The sequence below is a fragment of the Taurulus bubalis genome, assembly GCF_910589615.1.
Source record: "Taurulus bubalis genome assembly, chromosome: 1".
Lineage (NCBI taxonomy): Eukaryota > Metazoa > Chordata > Actinopteri > Perciformes > Cottidae > Taurulus > Taurulus bubalis.
In genome coordinates, this window is record NC_136589.1 from 37264197 (window position 1) to 37288001 (window position 23805).

A 23805-nucleotide genomic window follows, 5' to 3' on the forward strand; every position below is an offset into this window, starting at 1 on the left:
GCTTGAGAGGCGCAGGCGCAAATGGCCCGAGTTTTATGAATAGTTTGTTTTCTAGAACAAAGTCCCACGCATGCGACGCGAAGACATGCAGACGATGATTTTCCCTTTCAGCCCAACATCCCAGCGTTGAGACTTGTTTTTAAAAAACACCGCTCCTCCTCCAGATGCAGTTGTAGACTAAACTGTTGTCTCACTTTGTTGTTTCTGTGTCTGACGAACGAGGTGCGAATCCCAAAGGAACCTCCTCCTCTTCCTCCTCCTCTTCTTCTTCTTCCTCCTCCTCCTCCTCCTCCTACTCCTCTTTCTCCTCCTCCTCCACATCGTCGTGGTGCCGCAGCAGTCAACGCGTTGTGTGCGTCCTGCAGCAGCTGCAACAACAACAGCAACAGCAGCAGAAACGGTACCTGTCGTTTTTCCGGACGAGCTGATAAACCATTTTAGGAGTAAATCAAGGTATTCTCCGAATTAATTCTCGGCGGCGATCCGTAAATATGGCTTGATATTTGTGCCTCTTGAAAATTACGCATCGGTAAGTTCCTCTGACTTGTTTTGCACGCCTGCTGCTGCGCGCTTTCACTCACACCTTTGACTTTCGCTGCGGCTGATCAATTATGATGCGATTTGTTAAAGTAAACATATGTTTCTTCCCACATGCCAGTCAAGCTGGAGATGAATTTCGTGTGAGAGTGTTCAGCGTGCTAGACGCTTGTCTTGCTGATGTTTTTTTCCCATGTGCAAAGCGAAGGTCACCCACATGCATTAATGAATTAAACGTGTATGAATGCGGGGAGGAGGGGAGAAAGGCAGAGCAAAATAAGCATGTTAATGCTGCACACAAACATGTGTCACTTGTAATTAAGACTGTTGCATTGTTTTCTCCACAAACTGTCATTTTGCAAGCTGTATCTAAATAATAACAGATTAGTCTATATCTAGATATAAACGATTATTGTAATGCAGCCTTTATGTTCAGTGTGATTACAGCACAGGAACATTCATTGAACATATTAACAAAGCTGCAAATAACTACAGTAAGGATTTTGATTGGCACACTGACAGACATGCACTCCCTTTTTTCAGACATTAACACACTTGCATCTGGGTTAATTGCAAGCGTCCTCCTGTCTAACAGGGATCGTTTTAAAGTGAAAATTAATTATTAATGCACCACCATGTTCAAAGGAATTCAACTCGCATGAGAAGGAAGCTGATGTGTGGAGACATATCTTTGAAGAAAAAAATCCCTTTACAATAGCGATGAATAAATATGGAGAGATTTCTCTTCTCTTGTTTTCCCTGTGTATCTGCATCTGTAGACACACACACACACACACACACACACACACACACACACACACACACACACACACACACACTCTCTCTCTCTCTCTCTCTCTCTCTCTCTCTCACACACACACACACTTACACAACCTGTAGTGATTCCTTTGCTAGGGTTGGTGGATGTGATTCCCAATCTTCCCATCAAGGCTTGTAGTCTGTTTTGGGGTGTTCCTTGTACAGTGTTTGATCACGTCCAGTGCCTTACAGTTGTTTCAGCCATTACTTATGATCGGAAATCCTCCCTGAATACTGTGTCCTATATAGTCCTAGTACTACTGGGTAAAATACAAAATACAGTGTGCTTTCTGCAAACCCACACATCTCCACTTCCTCTATTTTCCTATACTGCAGGTATATCATTTCATTGTGTGCTTAAATTTCCATCACTTCAAAGCTCTGCAGACAGATACTGTGCTGAGCAAAGCAAATACGCTCTTGTTTTGATAATGGGCCCCTTCTATTGTTTCCTGCACCAGTGCTTCAATACCAACGGCATTTTACTTAATTTGGAGCCTCCAGACACATGACTGCTGTGACATTTTGGGTTAGAGGATAAGAAATCATGTCTGCCAAGTTCCTCTCTGTCCTGTCTGTCTGTCTGAGTGTGTGTTTTTCTGTTTAAAATGTGCATCCTAGACAGTTTGATTTCTGTTATCCCTCCTCTAAATCTCAGGGTCTTTCCTCTGAGCACGGTCTGTCCTATTACTTGATAAAGCATGCAAGAGATGTTTAGAGGTAATTGGATTCGGTACTAGAGGGAAGAGACACAGAGAGGAATGTGTCTGTGTGTGCATGAATTAGCTTAGCTAGCTTAGATGTGTGTGTGTGTGTGTGTGTGTGTGTGTGTGTGTGTGTGTGTGTGTGTGTGTGTGTGTGTGTGTGTGTGTGTGTGTGTGTGTATATGTATATGTGCTGTGTCTCTGCTGGTGCTGGCCAGTGTGCTTTGTGTTTGCAGTGAATCATAGTGTTTTCAGGATGCTGTGTGGATGAGTAAGCCATGGAAGGAGGGGGGTTGGGAGGTGGTGGGGGTTTAAATTCTGACCCGATGCTTATCAATTTGATGGTTTTAAAGGAAATTGATTTGATCCTCCCAAATGCCTTACCTTTGGTAATGAACCTGTCCTTCATATATGCTTTTGCTTCATGGTTCTGCTCAGTGAAAAAACATCAGACGCTTCCTCTGTGATTTGATTGAGGGCCGTTATATGAGTGTAGGATTCAGTCAGGATCAAGTATTTGTTGTCGGGCTGCAACAAACACTTTTTTTAATCTTTTAATCTTATCTTCTTGATTGTTTATCTTTAAAACATCAGAAAATAGTGAAACATGTGCATCACTTATTTCCAATATCCCAAGATAATCATTAAATTACTTATTTTGTCCAACTCGCATCCCCAAACCTCGATATATTAATTTTACTATCAGATAAGACAATGAAAAGCTTCAAATCATTACAACTCTAACATCAAATAGTGCATCTATCAGTCGACCAATCAATCGACCGCTTTCTTGTTTCGGTCCCGGTTTCCAATTGACCGTGAACTCTATTTCTCCAGTTTCATCAGTTGAATATTTGGGACATTTCAATGGCTCCATATGATGAAATATAACATCACAGCTGATGATAGGCCCTTGTACCAATCAGTGATCTGCAGCGCAGCTGACGGCAAGTGGAAGCTAAAGAAAACTTATTTTTACCTGCAGTTTAAATTAATTCAGTTTGAAGTTCTGGGTCAATTTTAGATAAATTCAGCAACGAAGAAGCACTTTGAATGCACTACTGCTCTGAATCGTGTCTGTGACTGGCTTCTTCTCCATAGCAACAGCAGCTGAGGCTCATGGGTATTGAAGTATTTTGAGCCAACTCCTTGCCATAACTCTACGGACAAAACACAATTTCCCAGAAACAAATGTGAAAGTATTAAAACTCGTGTTTATAACATAAACCTGTGGGATCATGACGTTACCTGGGAGAGTCCTGTGTCTCTATGTTAAATAATAGTGAAGGTGTCACTATTAGAAAAACACTTTTTTATAACTGAAAGATTTTCACTGATGGAAGAAAAGTAATAGTCAATACTCAAGTTTCATAAAACACAGAATCAACTAATAGTAAATGCTCTCAAAATGTTATGTATCAACATATTATATATAATTACTATCACAATATCTGCATATTACTTTTCTATTGAAGGCTCCTACTAATATAACTCAATAATACGTATGCAGTTGCTGAACATTGTTTGTTTGTGCTCTGTTAGAGTCTAACAGATCTTTTTTTCCTTTGTGTGTTGTATTTTAGAGCCCATGATGCCGAAGTGTGGTCACACTGAGAAGAGAAATTCCAGTGCATCCCAGTGAACACACACACACACACACACACACACACACACACACACACACACACACACACACACACACACACACACACACACACACACACATATTGTGGAGCCTTTTGGATTCAAGCCCTTCACAGGAGACAATGAGAGGCTACCTGCTGACTGCAATATTTCTGCTGCCTTTGGTGAGTAGTGTGTCTGCTTGTATCTACAGCAGGGGGGCGACCGGGGTCTATTGTAACACAATCCATTTGACCAATCAGAAACGAGCTGAATTGATGACACTTACGCTCTACAAGGTCAGAAGAACTCTCTGAGCAGGTTCATTTCACCCCCGTTAATACCCCCGGTATAAACAATATTTTCTTTTGCTGCCTAAAGTTTAAATGACTGTGAATTTAACCTTTCATCATTATTATTCCTCGGTTATTGGTTACAAATTAACAATGAAAAACTGAGGTTAATATGTGTATTGCGAGCTAGCATACAAGATGTTATCATGGCTGCAAGATCGGGGGCAATTATGTTCCAGCTGCCTCCTAGACACATGTCTCACTGTAAAGACCTGGGAATTGACATATTTCAATACATGTAAATGTTAAATTACATTTTAAAAAGGGTGTTTTAAAATGAATGTGTTTGTTCTCGTGGCAGGTCATTAATAAACACACCTTTTGTACGAAATAATGTGTGTTGTGTATGAATTCAAACAATATATAATGACAGTGAAGTGTTAATAATAATAATACTATATATATATATATATATATATATATTATACATTAGAGGTGCTTTTATTTGAGATACAGTGTGTTAAGAACAGATTCCAACAGAAATAGTTCACCGCAAAATTTCGAGAGAGAAAAATAAATCATTTCCTCGTTTTTGGAGAGATGTCTGCCTTCTATCCAATATAATGGGACTATATAACACTCTGGTTATAGCGCCAAAAAAACACTTTTGAATGTCTCTTCCCAGAAATCATGAACCGGTTACTCAAGATAATCCACAGACCTTGTTGTGAGCAGATGTGAAACTGCTTACCAAGTAGGCAAGTGGACACTTCTTGCATTAAATTTGACACAATAGGCTTGTTATTATTAGTGAAAATACATCAATTCAATTGGATTATTGATTAATGCACTTATATATGTTTCTTATATCAAAAGATGACTAATTCAATTAGTCTGTGAGTTATGAAGGAAAATGAAAAAAAAGCTTACAGTGTCTTCTACTGTTCACATATATATATAGGTGTGTGTGTGTGTGTGCGTGTGTGCGTGTGTGCGTGCGTGCGTGCGTGCGTGTGTGTGTGTGTGTGTGTGTGTGTAGGAGCATACAAGCGTGTGTAACCCTATCCATGTATAAGGGAGTGTTGACATGTCTCCATCATTAGCCCATTCTCTCTCATCTTCAGATTTTGTTTCTTTTCATACATGTACTCTTCCGGGTTTGTGCTTGTGATCGGCACTGGAAGCGTGGAAATCACCAAATGCTGCACCAGCACATCAGCATAAGTTGCATGTAGATAGAACAATGTCAGATGGCCCTGCTGACCTGAGAGCTGCCGACTGCATCCATCTACTGTGACTCACTTTCATTAGCCATCTCATAAAACAAAAAAATATATAAAAAGCAAAATGGAATTTGTTGTGCAAGACGCGTGGGATGTGATGCAGCACAGCAGTCGTTTCCCTGGTGAAGCTACACAGACTCACACAATGTGTTTGGTTCATGTGAAAAGAAATGTAACATTATTTGGCTCTGACATCCCAGGTATCATCCTGTATCTATGAATTTAAAGATGGTGTCTTCATCATTTCATAATTATGCTGATACCAGCCTAATGATGGTGGCGAGGGAGACTATAATGAATTCACAATGTCACCTTGTAGTCACAAACGTCTCTCTCTAACCTTTAAGTTAAGTCTGCCCGCAAACATGTGTGCCGGGTTCCACCAGCTGACATCTTCGCACAGTGCAGTCTCAAGCTGACCTTCAGTGGCTGATGTGGCCGACACGTCTGCTCTGATGTACTTACTGTGTCAAAGGGGTCTGTACGCTGGGCCATGGTCTGCAACGTCAAATTTGAGTTTTATTGTCTGTACTGCGCGGTGCTGTGGGAGCTACCGAGTTATCTGGCCCTCGAAAATAGCCTTGGGGAGGGTCTATTCGGAGGCTCTGCGTCCTCTAAATGGACGCTTTATCTGGACAGACATCTGTTCAATGGAGAGGACTGGGAAAGCTAAATGAGAAGCACACTTAAAAATAAAACACATTGATCTGTCCCCTATGTCGTCATTGTCCTGTTTTTAGCAGTCCGCATTCAACTTGGAATAGATGGCACCAGCTAAAGGTTTCTAAAGGTTGCACCAATAAAACTTAGAGGAATATCCATTATCCATGATCTTTTTCGACTTATGCGGGGTCTGGAGCAGACATCCCTCTCTCCCCTTAAAGGACGAGTTGGACATTTTAAGAAAAATGCTTATTTGCTTTCTGGCAGAGAGTTTGATTAAATGATTGATACCACTCTCATATATGTCTGTTAAATGTGACGCTACAGCCAGGAGACCGGCTAAGTACTGGAAACAGAACAGCTTGTCTGGCTGAGACCAAAGAGAACAAAATCTGCCCACTAGCACCTGTAAGGCTCACTAATTAAAAATGCCTTGCCGCTGTATAAAAAGTGTAAAAATAACAATTGTTTGTTGTTGTTTTACGAGCGGTTGTGTGCAGGATTATTGCTTCCTGGAGTCTTAGAAATAGTCACAGGCGTGTCTATGCCATAGGAGTAGCCAATAAAAACAGCAGTCAATTTAAATTGTTATTATAGTATAGTAGCATAGTATAACAAAAATAACACGCATGATCTGAAATCCAATAAATACATTAACGTAAAACACACTGAATACTGTCACCTTGCTGGCCTGTCTGCACTCATGCCAAACAGATATTTGTCTTCTGCATCCAACTATTTCTGGTTTCTGGAAAGCCTTGCCTCCAATATAAATTGGCTAAATGCATTTAGCCAATATAAATTGGCTCCTAGCTTGTTACCTGCGGCTTAGCAACATGAATGCTTGCTACGGGTGCAAAGAGTTTTTTTTCTTCTTTCAAGCAATGCCAGTGTGGGTTTCATGAAATAATATGTGAAACCCTATTGACAACATGAAAAAGTGACTTCTTTAATCTGCTCTTTTTGTGTTTGTTTTTGTTTAGCCAGCATGGTTTCTGACCAGCGTCCAGCATTTAACAAGTGTTGTCTGGGATTTGAATCATTCATGCAGTGATTTTAAAATTCTGCCCACGTGCGATAGAGAAAGGAAGTGAGTCCTAGGACATATTCTGTGTCGGTTGATGCTCTATTTTATCTAGGCAGCGAGGCCTGGAGTGAATTCATATTGGAGGGCCGAGAGAGTGATGAGTCAGCCATGGCTCAGCGGGTTGGGACATATTGCACCGATCACTGTGAGAGGGAAGAAGGGAGGTTACATGAACGCTAGGGGTGCAAAACAGAGATTGGCTTTAAGAGAGCGAGAGGAAGAGTTATGGAGAAGTTGATAGACATGCAGTAACTCTACTACCTCCGGGTAAACTGTTTCCCTCACTACGCCTACTCCACTGTATTTCAAAGGGAAGCAGAATATGGGGGTGGTGTACACGTTTAAAAAAGGATTTGATTTAATTGCTCTAAAGTGGATCTAAATTCGCAAATCTCTGGAGAACCACTTAAACAGGCTACTCATAAATGCTTTTTAAAAATATTTAACATATACTCAGACAGGTAACAATTAATGCAATGATAAGTTGGGCCTTTTCTCTCTGTATTAATGTTTGTTTTGCCCATGGGGAAGCAACTGCCAGTTACTGATTTAAACATCCAACAGATACAGAGCAACATTAGCATTATTTTATTTCTGACCACTTTCTCACCACATTCTAGATGCTCAGTCCTCCACTATGTTCACCAGCCAGTCGCTAACGTTGTGCGGTTTGGTGCTGAGGGGGACTATCAAAAGCTTTTTGCCCTGCTGCTCCAAACAAGGTAGTTGAGAGCAGGGAGAGTGAACCAAAGGCAGATATTACTGTGTTCATGTCGTGCCTCTCAGAAAGAGCAAGAAGCTGTTTTTCAGAACGCTATTCTCAATGGTGCGGTGTGTCAGTATAGTCCATGTTTGTGACAATGTGTGTGTTATGTCTTATTTTCTTATTTTCTCCAGGTGGCCTCAGAGTCCGAGCACTGTCTCATTAAGCGTGAACATGAGAAATGCATGGAGAGGATCACGCTGCACAACCCCAGCGACGACCTTGACTTACGTAAGTGAGGATGTGTCCACAAGTATGCATATGTATAACTCTCCTCGCATCATTCTATGTGCATAATTTGGCATGAAGCCACTGGTGTTCATGGCTCTGCTGCTGAGATTTAATTGTGTACATCTTGGGCTGCTCAGAAAACACATAGCTGCAGATGAAACACATGCATCTCCTAAAAAATGTAACAAAAATAGGCTCTTTATTTATACTCAACAATCTGTAATTGTTCTGTTTATCCAATCAGTTTTGAAAAGGTCATAGAGGGACATGTGAGGATGTAAGAGTGCAGTGTTCTGTCATGTTCATATTACAATGCATCACCTTGACAGGGTGCTATACAGGACAGGCCATCTGGTGATATACAGTCCACAAACCAAATGTCTGCCTGTAATGTCACGCTGAGCTGCTTTCACATTTCTCACATACTTTTTTTCCCAAAAACACAGGAAACTTGGTGTGTGATTCCCGGAAGCAATTATTTTCTTGGCTATGGATTGCGGTTTTCATTTGCAACTACTGCAGACCTCCCGCTGCTCCAAAGTAGCCCAACAGACTGCATCTCCCAGAGTGCACTGTGACTCATGGCTTCGCTGACAGACACGAAGCTTTTTGAAAAAAACATGAAGCATGAAAGATTTAGAGATGTAAGATAATGAGTTAGAAGAGGAGAAAAGCTGGAAGTTCAACTTGTTTTTCATCTGCAGATCTTCAAGGTCTGGCCTTTAGTCTTCCTGTGTGCCACACAGCACACTGTATCTGCTCTTTTCAGTGTTTTATCTAAGTTTTATTTTTGTTTTGAAATCATTGTTATATCGCCTCATGCCCAGAGGAAGGTTAGAGCAGAGGATTTCTGGATAAATAACTAATGTGCATTAGTCAGTTCACTCTTGAATTTATGGTGAAATCATTTCTCTGCAACTTCTGCAGTTTGTTTTTGTGCCATTTTTAGACATGCGTGTCATCACACATGTTGGCTGCCTCGATGCTTTCACCGTTTCCTCCTGTCCCTTTCAAATAAACCATTCTGTGTTTTTGCTGATAGCAAATTGTTGGTCAGGAAATATAAAAGCCTGGTTAGCAGAAATTGTTGGGGTTGAGAAAGTAAAAAAAAAAAAAAGAGGGGGGGACAGGGAAACAATAAATAAGAGAAAGAAAAAAAGATAGGTTGGTGGTGGTCTGCTGCTTTTAGCCTGGTCAGATGATTTATCAAAACCCACTCTTAAAAACATATTACATGATTCATTTGTTATTATATTTTTAATTGAGGTGCTCTGGCCTCAGATTAGTCTGCAGGCCGTGTCAAATTTATACATAATGATTTGCTGTCTGGTGCTGTAATCACTGTGTAGCTGAATTTAGCACACTGCTCAATGAATAGTTGATATAAAATGGCCCCTGCACAGTGTTTATTATTTCAGAACTAAATGATCTTCAGTCAACAGTTTATCTAAAGCTAAATTAGAATGATTGAATGACTCATAACAACAGGAATAGTCCTTAATTTTAAGCAACTGGACTTTGTCTGTTTGTTCTATAAAACAATTTCATAAATCAGTTTCAAACTGATGAATCCTCTTGAATGTGTGACAGAATTCAAGATATCCAGTGACCCAGACAAAAGAGAACCCAAACGGAGATGATGCTGAATTTAAAATAGTGGGGATTTTTAGCATGTGAAATATGTTTTATATTTATTACAGTTACTTTAATAGGGCATTTAATTAGTCTAGCACACATTAAAACAAGGCGTATGCATGTGAAGCGAGCTTGCAGAACAGAAGAAAGGAATCCTCTGCTTCACATGCACAAACCATGGATGTAAAAAGAGAACTGGAGACCGCGTTGCAGTCGGGGACCCGTTCATTCTTATGAAAATTGCTCAATAGCCAGAATAGCGTGAGTGCGGGTTATGAAATAGAGCATAACACAATAATAGCATTTCCTCCAACTTTGCCTCCCAGTCGGTCGTTGTTTTAATTCGGGAAAAACAATATTAATTATGAGCTATTTAAGTGTTTTCTACTGGGAAGTTTATGTACCTCAAAAAAAATAATCGTTTTTTACAGTTGTGTCTTGTATAAGTTCTAATTCTTAAGTTTTGCCTAAATGTGAAATTTGGAAAATAACTTACCAGACAAAACCAGACATCTGATTTCACCTTCATGAAGTTGTGATGGGTGTTTTTCACCATTTTATTACTTTTTATTGGAAAAATAATCTATTAATTAATTAATTAAGAAAATAACCAACAGAAAGATTGATACCAATAGTTGCAGCTCTATTTAAATTGGGCAGCTCTTTTCTTTTTTTGTGCATTTGTAGGATTCTCACCAAAACAAATGGACCATATCCACTTGCAGATCTCCATCACATGTCTTTCCTTTCAGATCAGTGTTTAAAGTAAGAATGACAGAGGAGAAATTATCTCTGATTAATATTCTGCCGCCGTTGCACCTCACGAAACAAATCGTCGATCAGATCAGCTTTAATGAGACAAAAAAAGAATGTCTGTATGTGTCTGTGTGCACGTTCTCTGCGCTATGCATGCTACACAAGTATGTGTGCGGATGCCATGCTGTATCTTTGGAGCCCAGTGACCATTCAGCATAGTATCTTGTGTGAGATAGCCAGTGATGCAGACAGAGTGCTTTATTAAGCCGGTTACCTCTGTAGCTCAGTGCGGCTCATTTGGCTCCGATTTGCCCTTTAAAAGGTAATTGGCTTCGTGTCCAGCTCACCAGACAGAACCAAAACAGATTAGAGAGCCAAGCAGAATGTAGAGAAAGGTCTGCAAACACACACACTCTCTCTCACATACACACACACACACACACACACACACACACACACACACACAATTGTTTGTCCAGGAACACAAACACACAGATGCAGCCACGCTCAAAAACAGCCCTCAAAATGCATGCAAGTAGACACACATACGGTTGGACTCGTACCCGCCTCTGCAGCACCATAAAAGCGCCCAAGCATAAGCAATGTGGTAAACCTGGAGAGATGGAGAACCAGAGAGTGGAGGGATGGGGAGTAGCTGAAGATAAAGGACATCGTTGAAGCATGAAAAGAAAGAGAGAGAGAGAGAGAGAGACGGAGAAATCAAAGCTGTAAGAGGCCGAACTGAATGTAAGAACTGATTCAGGAAATGACGGTGGAAGCTGGACAGAGGGAGATCAAAGTGTGTGTCAATTATTGGATGCCTGGTGTAGCAGAACTCAGTTCAACAACTTCTCTCGTTCTCTAAATGTATTTACTAAATGATCACAAGCAAAGTAATAGGCGCTGCAATTGCAAAAGCAATGAGTGGTGCAGCCAACACGCAGGTTGGGCACAGAACAACTGCCCCACAAACAGAAATGGGGCCTTTCATACACAGGTTATCGTCACAGGTTCGTCTCGCCTCGTCCTAACATCTGATTCGCTCTACCCTGTCAAGAGGAGGAGAATCGCGCGTTCTCTTTTCTCACAAGACTGGACCGTGCAACGACCTGCTTCCATAATGTCAATATACTGATAAACAGTTGTGAGTGTTGAAGTGCGCAGGCGTGTGACTGACTTCCCTTGAGAACTGGACCTTTCATAGACACAACCAACTCCAGCTGCATAGCTGTGTTATACTGACCTCGCTAACCTGAACTTTAATAGACATGAAGAGTAATGGAGAATATCTGCAGAATATAAGGATTTATATTATCAACAGAACAAAAGCAATCAATGGAAATGGGTTGATTAACATTTAGTTTAAGCTTGTTTGGGATAAAATGTTCAGTTTGGATAGAATCAGATGACATAAAAAAGAAAACATCTGTATATGTGCATTCGAGTACTCTGCATTGTACACCTTTAGCTGCCATGTTGTCCAGTTGTTTAGGGTCACCTATAGTTAAACCTAACGCAGTGCAACACAAGCCATGCTTAATTTCACATGCACACACACACTCGACACAATTACATTATTTTTGTCTTTTCTTTCTTTCTTTTTCTTTTGTTGTCTGTCTTATGTATATTTCAATTTTATTGTTTGAATTTTACAAAATAAATAAATATGCCTTCATGAAGGTTGTAATATTTTTGTTCTGTTTTACTCATTGACACACACACACACACACACACACACACACACACACACACACACACACACACACACACACAAACACAAACACAAACACAATTCAACAGGATGTACAAACGGCAGCTTCCAAAATGATCATAACGTTGAATCACCACGCCTCTAAACACTTACAATATAAACTTAGTGCAATTACAATGCATTGCATGACTATTGAACTAGACTCCATTATCTTTAGCTTCAGGTGAAACTTGTAAATTGTGTAAAAATATAGTTTCAGCTAAAGTAAACCAATACACAACTACTTAACCCATCACAGCTAATGCCTGATGACTTCTCACTCCAACGCTTGCACAAACACTCACCCTTCTATATTACATCTCTTACACTGTAACTCCAGCGTGATTATCAACATCTTGTACTAAATGTTGTGCCGCCTTTCGAGTGCTGGAGGTGATATTCGGTTGGAGGCTGTGTTATGGGTTAAATGTAATTAGTAACAACAACAGCATGCTCAGTAATATGGAGACAAGGAACTGATCATTGCTGGTGGCTAAATATAAGAAGGACATTTGCCTTTGTGTGTGTGTGTGTGTGTGTGTGTGTGTGTGTGTGTGTGTGTGTGTGTGTGTGTGTGTGTTTTGGATAACATCAATTTCAGTCTAATGTTTGTCAATCAGGTTCAAGCAATAACACAAAATCCCTTACACGCACAATCTTTTTTAAGTTTGATCAGGTGAGACTTATGAGACTTATTTTTCTTCAATAAGTCTTGACAGCATGGTGTTCATTTCCTAAATGATGGTCCCATTAGAGTAAAATAGACAATAATGCAGGGTGTGCTTTAGGGCGTGGCTACCTTGTGATTGACAGGTTGCTACCACTCTGTTGTCCTGTCTGAGAGTTGGTTGGGTAGGTGAGGCTGAGAAGGTAAATTACCTCCTTTGGTCGATAATGATGGAGAGCAGGTGGCTTTTCTTTAGTTTTTACTTGTTTTTGTTGCATTTCCCTGGCTTAATTTCTGTGCTTCCGCAACGGCGACAGCCATTGGCTGGAGGCTTTATGTTTTCTGGTTGTCTGTAAATCCGTGAACCCGACATGCTTCTTCCCGGCAAGCAACACCTTCTGCCCTTTATATGCGATGGCGGCACCGCAAGAAGATTCAAAGTGCTCATAAGTGCTCAGCTTCATGGAGCTTTATCGGGAGTTTCAGCTCATCAGCTTTGAGGAGTGCAACTTTGGTTCACTCTCACTGCTCTCATAGAGTCGTCTTCAGCTGTTTTCCATATGTTACCTCCCCAGCCGAGGGGGACATTTCCACTCTGGTAGATGTTTCTCCCTCGCTTTTCAAAATCCTATTTTTGTCCCCCTCATTTTTAGTGTCAGGGTCTCTTAATGTTTTCCCCTTACGGTCCAGCTGCCAAATTAAAATGCGAATGGATCTGAGTTGATAAAATAAAGTTGATACACTCATCTGAGCCAACTTCAAATATTACAGTTTGCTCGTAACTATGGGCTAAATGAACCTTTTTTGCTCTTTTTTTTTTTGACAGGCTACACCACAGGCTGCCTTATCTTATTACTCAGGAGAGATAATATGGTTTGAAAACTGCCTCCATGTTAGAAATAGATTTGTCCATTTAGGTGTCAGGAAAATGCTCAATATCTTTGGAAATTAAACTCTTATACCTTATCATATAAATACAAATGAATTTGACTAGTGTCAGTATCATTTCAACACCATAATTACAACATAAATGCTAACAGGAGCTGGACACTGACCTCAGTGTGCTTGTGTGTCTCCTCAGTGTGTCCGTGGATGTGGGACAACCTGACCTGCTGGCAGGCGGCCAATCTTGGCGAAGTTGTGGTGGTCAACTGTCCAGAACTCTTCCACGACTTCATGGACCCCGAGGATGGTGAGTGGATCAGCTGTGTCTCTCATTTAAATTTGATCTCATTTGTGTCAAAAAAAAAGAAAAAAGAATTGCATTCGGTTCAGTTTAGCCCGAGGCCTATTTTTTCATTTTCAGAGATGGGCAGGATCAGTCGTAACTGCACGGAGGACGGCTGGTCTGAACCTTTCCCTCACTATGTGGATGTCTGCTTCTTCTTTGACAACAACACGAAACCTGTACAACCTTTTTAACCTCCTCTGAATTTCACATTTACATTTGTCACAGACATACATGACTAAACCCTGCATCTCCAACATTAGGACACATACTTTGCCTCGGTCAAGGCCCTGTACACAGTCGGCTACAGCACATCTCTGCTGTCCCTGACGACAGCCATGGTCATTCTCTGCAGATTCAGGTGAGCGTCACAGAGTCAGGTTTCTCAAAAGTGGAACATGATTTGAAAGTAGGTTTTTATTCATGCTTGTTCTCTGAGCTTTCTTTAACCATTTGAATCCTAAAAATCTGAAATTCAATTTTGCCCAAACGGGAACAAGAAGGAAAAACAGTGTGACAAAATGCTCTGGTCTTAAAAAAGGCAGGTGCTAAAAAGTGTCTCAATGAGACTGCAAGTCATCACGCCGACTCGTCCACCTTCACAGCCTCGTTGCGTCTGCTCATGCTCTCTCTCTCTTCTCTGCAGGAAGCTCCACTGCACCAGGAACTTCATCCACATGAACCTGTTTGTGTCCTTCATCCTGAGAGCCATCTCCGTCTTCATCAAGGACGGTGTGCTGTACGCTCAGGAAGACGACGAACACTGCTTCGTACACACGGTCAGTAAAGACATCGGCTTAATGTATACTGCGTGGTCACTCAGAGGCCCTAGTACACACACCCACACACACACACACACACACACACACACACACACAAACACACACACATACGTATTGCCCGGTGAATGACTTATCAAAGGAAACAACTATGACCTAATAGGTTTATATGTAAACAATGAATTTTCCATACAGAAGACTACATGTTTCAATAATGTCAAATTGAAGCAGATAATTGCAAAAATTATCCCTTTATTGTTCGAAATGATTGCTTCTCTGATTGCTGGCAGGTTTGGAGTCAGTTTAAGAGTGTTTGCAGTGGCAACATGTTTTTCAAGAGTATTGTTCATACGTTCCAGAGAACATAATGAAAGGATTTCATCAAAGTGCAGCCTGGAAAACATGCGTGTAACACGTGATCAACAGGAGGTTCATAGACAGGGATTGAAACACTTCTCCTCAAGCCGTTACTGCTTGATGTGCACATTTGAAGGAACTTCAATCACATGCAAATGTTTTACCAAAAGCAAACACGCTTTAGATGACTAATATTCCCTGATTACAAATGCAGAACAAGCTTTTAGCCTTTGTCTGGTAGTGGCACACTGCTCAGTGTTGTTAAGCAGGCTTGATAAATAAACCTAATTAGGTACGCTAATGGCTTCAGCAAGGCCAGTGGAAATCGTCTCCAAGAGGCTCATTAACATATCAATGGTTACTCTGCCCCTTTACTGTCGTCGCTATGGCGATCACAGGTCACTATTGGGGCATTGTTGTGCCACGCTGTAATTGGTTGACCTCGCGCTCAGAATATGGACTCTTTCATTAACATGATGTCATTAGATTACCCACCTGACACGTATAGCCTATCATAGCCGGGGTCCCTACTGTTGGCTGTGATAACATTGGTTCCACATGTTGAAGGTAAATGCAGCATTGTGCAGTTTTCTGCAGCCCGACGGTCTATGTTCACACCGTGTTTTACAGGAATAAGGACGTTTGTCATTCTTGCATTTATTGTCTTGAGCTCTTAAAAGAAAGGTGATTGATGATTAAACATGGATTCTACATTTTGAGGCAGCAGCAAAATACTTTTACTGAGAATAAAACAACAGAGAAAGCTCATTTCTCTCTTACATCAAGAGCATATTATACTTATAATTACGAGGGTCTCGCAACTGCCTGATGTTACCTTCTATAATTTGAGGTACTTGTTTGTTTGTTACTCTTCCACCAGTGTAACGCTGGTTACGCTTAACATTACCGATACACTTGTAGTTACTTCACTAAAACTGCTTACCGGATGTGGGTAAACGGAGTGCTGTCAGGATAACTTACGGTCCGCTTTAATGTTCATCTCCAGTCAGACTAGTGAACACTGACAACACCATGAAACATCACCTCTATTCCAACCTTAATTGTTACTCAAATTAAATGTAACTCGCACTATGTTATGTCGTTACCTAGCGAACTGGAGGAATAGTACAAATATATGATTGTAGTTGTCATTAATTAAAGGTAATCTACAAAATAACATCTTCCCATATTGTTGCACATCATTCAAAGTGAGAGTTAAGATCACTGGTGGAAAACATGTCCCTCCTCTTGTGTTTCCCCCGTGCAGGTGGCGTGTAAAGCAGTGATGATTTTCTTCCATTACTGTGTCATGTCCAACTATTTCTGGCTGTTCATTGAAGGTCTGTATCTCTTCACTCTGCTGGTGGAGACGTTCTTTCCTGAGAGGCGTTACTTCTACTGGTACACCATCATAGGATGGGGTGAGTGACCTTTTTAAGTAGTTAACTTCTCTTTCTGTTCACACTTAAATTCAGCCATTAATGCCACAATTTACACTTTCCGAAGTAATTTACTGACATCTTTTTTTTATTATTTGTATGATCAATTTTGTGCTTTGTGGAAAAGAGATTACACAATGAGATATTTTTAATAAATCATGTATTCTGGATTCTCATCACTTATACTGTACATCTTCACCCTGAAGGTTTCATTAAAACAGCTTTCTATTTATTCATGCATGTGCCTACTCACCTTTGAGATTTCAGCCAAACTTGCCAGTAAATATAATAAATAAAATATGTATTAATAATAGTAGTAATACAGTCTTGAGACAAACATTTCAGCATTCTATATACACACTAATAAATACACTATAAACAGGGTCACAACCACAAACCATTCATACTGTTGTTACGGAATATATAATACAAACGAGAAGTACCCAAATATATAACAGAGTATCATTATGACATTTGTACTGCATTTTTATCCATTGTTTTAATGATTACTGTTATTCCAGGGACTCCCACTATCTGCGTCACTGTCTGGGCAGTTCTGAGGCTCCACTTTGATGACACTGGGTATAACTCCTCTTCCAACTTTATATTCCCTCTCAGAAAAGGAAGAAATGCATGTTGACTGTCGGCTTTGTTGCTCATCACGTATAAAGCATTTGAGAACCCACCGTTTCAGACCTTCATGTCCAAATATTGCAATAAGATAACTTAAATGTATCTCCTCTTGGTCCTAGCTTTTATACACTTTAAGATGAAGAGGGGATTTGCAACTGCAGGTTTTTGGAGGCACTTTTAGGGGCTTACACGGATCATTTATTCATGCTGACAATATTTTTGAAATCATTGAATAAATCTGATAAATTCCTTAAAAACTGATCATGTGTTGCATGGGATTAAGTAAATAGGTGTCAGCTCATCTTTATCTTTTATAATGTATTGTTCATAAAACATGATGAACTACACGAGTCGGCAAACAGGCTTCATTTTTAATTATTTGACTGATTTTTCTAAAAGGTTAAATCATGATTTTAGCCCAGCTTCCATTTTAAATCCTCCTTTTCCTCTCCAACCCTTTCCTCCACCATCCTCATTCTTCAAATGGCCACTTGCTTGACGTATTGCACGATGCAATTTTTTTTCCAAGAGCTGATAGAGAGTGTTGAATGATAATTGAAACGCACTGTTCTCCGCCTCCTCCAGATGCTGGGATACAAATGAGAACACCGCCCTCTGGTGGGTGATCAAAGGACCAGTTGTGGCTTCCATTATGGTAATGAGGAGGCTAATGTGTTCACTCCTTTTTTTCTTGTGTATTATTTTTCACACATTTATGACAACAAGATTTATGTGTTTTGTTTTCTCAGATCAACTTTGTCCTTTTCGTTGGAATAATCATCATCCTGGTGCAGAAGTTGCAGTCCCCTGACATCGGAGGGAACGAATCAAGCATTTACCTGTAAGTTATGAGCAGCAAATTCAACAACTCCAAAGTTGTATGTCTTCAGAAAAATATGGCACATGAAAAACCCAGTGGATTTTAAGATCTCTAGTTAGCTGAGCATAAACAATCCTGCAGCGTAAATATATGTGATGCACCTTTTCTTAAAGGAGAAGGCTGTCAATATTCACATTTTCTTATTTTTTTATTGTCAGTATATCCCATGAGAATATTGAAACAATTAACTGATCCCACTAACAAGTATTGCCTGCATCTACAGCTTGATATATCTATCTGACTGGATGACAGTATTATTTGTGGGTCAATCTTACATAGATTGTCCTGCTGTAAATACTCACCAGAGCCCCAAATGTCTATTAATCCGCAGCTAAAAATATAGTCCCCAAAATGTTCACTATTTCCTTCTATTTGAGCTACAACACTACTGTTAGCTGTTTCGGGGGATGAATACGTCCTTAAAATAAATGTAACTGCATAAACAGATCTGCAGAAGGAGCACATGGACTCGGGACCGAGCGCCACTGGCAGGGTGGAGAAGTTAGAAGTATTGAGAGAAGGACTAAAGCATTGTTGATTTTGCTCTTTAATTGAGCATTTTTTTTAAACGAGCCATGTATTTATTCAAGTGTTTTACATTTTTACATTCTTATCATTAAACCTCTGATGTGTCCTCTTAGACACTTTTCCGAATATATTAATTTGTGGTACCTGTTGGCAGGAAGCGTGAACCTCATTATGGAGTTGTACTGTCGCCAGACATCACTCCTCTTCTGCTCCCACTGGACGCCGTCTTTTGAGGCTTTGCAGATAATGTCATTCTCATCTGTTGCCGAGACCTGTGCGTGCGTGCGTGACCCAGTGTGAAGTTGTGTGTGTGTGTGTGTTGTGTGAGACTGTGTGTCTGTGTCCCTAAAGACACTGTCTTTGTTGTATTGTTGTGTTGTCTTTGTGCTGTGTAGCAGCTGTGCTCAGAAATGCTTCAGTGAGCCCACACAGGCTGTTCAGCATTCGTGCAGGATGTCAGAGTTATCCACCATCACACTGTAAGTGTGCGTGTGCGTTGTGTCCGCCGATACACATTTGTGTGTTTGTCTAGTGTCGACTGCATGTGTGTAGATGTGTGTGTTTTACACCAGGGGTTCTTTTTTTAACGGTCTCTGGACTCTTAAATGCACTTTCTCTCACACACCGATTTTTTTACTTCTATACTTGTGGGGACCCTCATTTGCACGCTACATCCTCTCTAGTCTCGAACCATAACCATCAAAGCTCCATGCCTGACCACAACACTAACCCCGAAATGAAACTAAACTTTAACATGAACCTTTAAACCAAATCTCTCAAAACAGGCCTTTGAAGGTTCTGCCCAAAGTACTCACTAAAACTTAATTTGTCCTCATAATGATAGACACACAATAATGTACATAGACTTACCATCTAGTTCATCTGTTTCTCACACACCGCAAAACAAAATGTTACACTTTTTGGTAATAAGAGTACATTAACTTCCATCTCAGAGTATGAAGCTTTGTTCTGCTCATCAAGGACCCGTGGGGGTCACTGGACCGCACTGTAAAAAAACAGTGTCACACATTTGTGCTTAGCATCATTTGAAGGTTTCATTTGTTGTTTGTTTCTGTGTATTTCCATTTGTTATGTGTATGTCAGCCACTATGTACTACTGCATGATAACAAGGTAATGATGACAAAGATAAGATAAGGACACAAATGATACTATATGAACACAGGGATAGATTGTACATGTACACAGTTTTGTGTTTCTCTTCTCAGTCTTAATCTCAGATTAGTTTATTAAATCTAACCTCAGATTTAAAGGATAAGACTTGTGTTATTCTATATTTTTAATTTGTCAAGAAATCCCAAAAAGGACCAGAACCAACCATGTTTAAAAACACTATTTACTTTCTGATGTCCTGACTACATCCCCATATCTTTTTTTTTTATTTCCTGAAAAACACAAGTAAATAATAGTGCTCTAGTGAGTATTTAAGTCAGTGAGACAGTGTATATGAAATGTATTTATTTATCTATAAACTACAGGCTCCATGTTCATTAATGTCTTTACAATAGTTTTAGGACAACAATGGAGCTCTAATGAAAATATGAATAAGATATTAGATACACAGACAATACCTGACGATGGGATAAATCCATTGTTGATTGTGTTTTTTATGGGAATTTTTGACAAGAAGAAATATAAAGAAAATATCCCCCGTCTTATCCTTAAAAGTGAACACTAAAAAGAATCATAAGATTGTGACTGAGCCTGCATTTTAAACATTTGCCTTGAGTGAACTTGAATATTAAAACTAGTGTCATAGCATTGCATCAGTAGCTCTTTTCTTGCATCACGTCCAGCTGACCAGCATCAGTAACACATGACTTATTAAACTGCGTGTGTGTGTGTGTGCGCGCGTGTGTGTGTGTGTGTGTGTGTGTGTGTGTGTGTGTGTGTGTGTGTGTGTGTGTGTGTGTGTGTGTGTGTGTGTGTGTGTGTGTAGGCGTCTGGCGCGCTCCACCCTCCTGCTCATCCCGCTCTTTGGTATTCACTACACTGTGTTCGCCTTCTCGCCTGAAGACGTCAGCAAGAGGGAGAGGCTGGTCTTTGAACTGGGACTGGGATCCTTCCAGGTACGCTTCAACGTCCGCTTTCAATTTCAGAGAACTACAAGATGACGAATGAGGGAACATTATCGGATGATAAATAAGGAGAGCAGTTGGCCGTTAAAGTTTCTCAAAGCAATTGTGGACAATGCGGCAAAAATTAATTAGTATAGCAACACGGAAACTTGAGTTAACAAACATTCGCTACATCCAGTTGAGGATTTGCTGCTTTTCTTTGTCTTATTTGATAGTGAACTGATTTTTTGGGGGGGTGAGGCTGGGAGGCTTGAACTGATATATGAGCAGTTTGAATCACTTTTGGAAAATTGGGACAGGAATTGTAAATCTATTTTCCTATTTTGTAGTCAGTGTAAGCAAAAAGCACACATGTAGTATCAGCCATAAAATCGTTCACTCAAGAACCTATATCTTTTTGCCAATTTGTATAAATTAAATATTGGGTATCGACACCTCTGCAACAATCAAAATAACAAAAGTTTTTTTACAGGGAAATGTAACCTTTTTCTGAACCAGCACCTCTAGAGCCATGACGTGGTGTTTACTGATGGCACTTTACAATTCCTGGATACTGAAGTTGACATTTTTTCAAACATTTATTTCCTTCAGCACACTATACTTTGGAGCACAACTTTTACTAGAGATGGCTGAACATTTTAAAAGTATATCCATCTCCACAGTCCTTCTTTTTGATTTTTAAAAATGAAAGCGTGTTTCAATCTCAAGCTGTTTTTCTCTTATTTGTGCTCCCTTTTCTTCTCCTCCTCAGGGCTTTGTTGTAGCTGTCCTTTACTGTTTCCTCAATGGAGAGGTAAGCATTTGTACCAATTCATAAACAGCTTCCCTTTGTGATTTTTGACACTTATTAATACCAGAAATGCGCTTAATGCTATGTTTTATGAACATAGCACCTGAACATATTTTAGGATAAATGTCTCTAAATACTGCAAACAGTAAAACTTTACTTTAAGCCCTCTATTTAACATGTATACTATATAAAAGTAAAACACACTAAATTACTTATAACAGTCCTTTCCAAAGATACATTTGCAGAATTTCTTCGATAGTCTTTTATTTAACATTTATATCTGCAGTACAACTTTGAGCCACAAAAGGGAGCCTGAATAATCATATTGTTCTGAAACGTGTAGCCTACTTATAACATTGCATCTTATATGAAAGGCTAGCATACATTCTATTTGTTCAACTGATGAGGAAAAAACAAGAGCTTGTTAACTAAATGCATTCATGTTGTCTCATTTATAAAGTATTTATCATGTGTATCTGTTTTAAATCCCATATCAAATTAAATTGTGATTTATGTTCATTATTAAATCTAATTATAGTACGTGCTTCATTAAGAAATAAACAACAATACATTATATTAATATGTTGATGATGAATATTACATTTTGCATGTAAATCTGTGTACAACGTGATGAAACGTTCACATTTTATGAGTTTTACATATATTAACAAGTTCCATGACTTCCATGAATCTTACAAACAACAGAAACAGTGGGCTAATGACAGACAACAAAAAGGTTTTGACAAATGAATAAAAAAGTGCTTCTGTTAGTCCTGTATGAAAAATTACATTTGTTCTCACATTAATTAAAAATAAATGGACAATCTAAACATACTGCAACCTACAGTACAGTTCTGTGTTGCCACAGTGCTGAAAAAACATGTCCTATTGTCAACTGACCTCTGATCTAATAGATAATATCTTGTGTGATTCAATCTTTGCTTTATTATATTATATTGTCAATCCTTCACTTACTGTTTACACACCAATTACAAATGCTTCACAAGCATTATAACTGTTAGCCTAATACATTAATAATACATCAAAGTGTCACCTACACAACGTAAGTGTACTGTACCTTATCGTGGAGCTGGTACAGCTTAAAGTACATTAAAAAATGACCTTGTGAAGTTTCTCCCTGAAGGTGCAGTCGGAGATCAAGAGGAAATGGCGCAGCTGGACCGTGAACCGGTACTTTGCTGTGGATCTGAAGCAGCAAAGGCACCCTTCGTTGGCCAGCAGCGGAGTGAACGGCGGGACTCAGCTGTCGATCCTCAGCAAGAGCAGCTCCCAGATACGAATGTCCAGCCCGCTGGCGGAGAACGCCAACATCAGCCTCCCGACCTGAGCGTCTAATTGACAAGAGTCAACTTCAAGGTGCCGTTCCACTTATGTACATCCAGAATCACCAGAGCAGACCAAAGTGGCCCCTCATACCTCATTGCATTTTGTAGTTTGGCCTTTTGAAAATGAGGTATTTCTGAAAGCATTTACTGGATTAGAGGTACATAGCTGACTTTCAAATGTGATCGTTTTATTTGACTATACGATACAATTGAATTTATTTAAGTATTTTAGTTGACTTTTCTGATTAATGACAATTTTTTTTTAACAGACAAATTCCATCCCATAGATTAAAACAGATATCAGAAATTAAATTCCTACCAATGTTTTTATCTTAAATGTAGCCCCTATTATTGTTTAATGTATTATTAATATCAATGTAGAGTTGGTGCCAAAAAACAGTACTTGTTGTAAAAAAGCTAACAGTAGTGAAACATCTAATGTAGGGGTCATATTTGGCGGTTGGTGTGTCAAGTAAATGTGCTTCAAAGTGCCATACAGGTCGCCTGACTGGATCTTATCTCACAACAGTCCAAAGTGAAGTAACAACCAAACGTTCGCCTTGCTTGTAGAAATGCTCATTGTTTAAATGTTTCATCTTAAATTTAAACTTTTTTTTTTTACAATCAGCTGTAAGTACAGAGTATGTCAAAAGATATATTGAGAATTGTTTTTGTATATAGTTACTTTTGTTGTCAAGATCAGGATTTCTTTCATTTTGCATAACGCAGTATTGTAATGACCTTTTCAAACGAAAGGAACTGGAGCCCAAATCTGTAGACGTCATCACACATCCTGAGGACCCTGACGGTCCTGCCCACTGTATTCTAAACAATTTGTTTATACGAAGTGCCAAACTGAGTGAGCAGAGGTTCCCAATCTGACGGGGAATCTGAGGGGTTGTGAAATGTCAGATACA

General features: G+C 39.7%; 1 protein-coding gene across 1 annotated transcript; it reads left to right on the forward strand.

The window, feature by feature from the left end:
• Window positions 1-3826: 3826 nt before the first annotated feature.
• Window positions 3827-22890, forward strand: adcyap1r1a (adenylate cyclase activating polypeptide 1a (pituitary) receptor type I; the record flags this gene model as incomplete). The annotated part of the gene is made up of 14 exons (XM_079224260.1): window positions 3827-3868; window positions 7907-8003; window positions 13893-14003; window positions 14118-14218; window positions 14303-14400; window positions 14686-14818; window positions 16443-16596; window positions 17136-17196; window positions 17833-17902; window positions 17997-18088; window positions 19051-19134; window positions 20614-20743; window positions 21504-21545; window positions 22687-22890. The coding sequence occupies 14 exons, from the start codon at window positions 3827-3829 to the stop codon at window positions 22888-22890; spliced, it is 1419 nt and encodes a 472-aa protein (XP_079080386.1).
• Window positions 22891-23805: the final 915 nt, after the last annotated feature.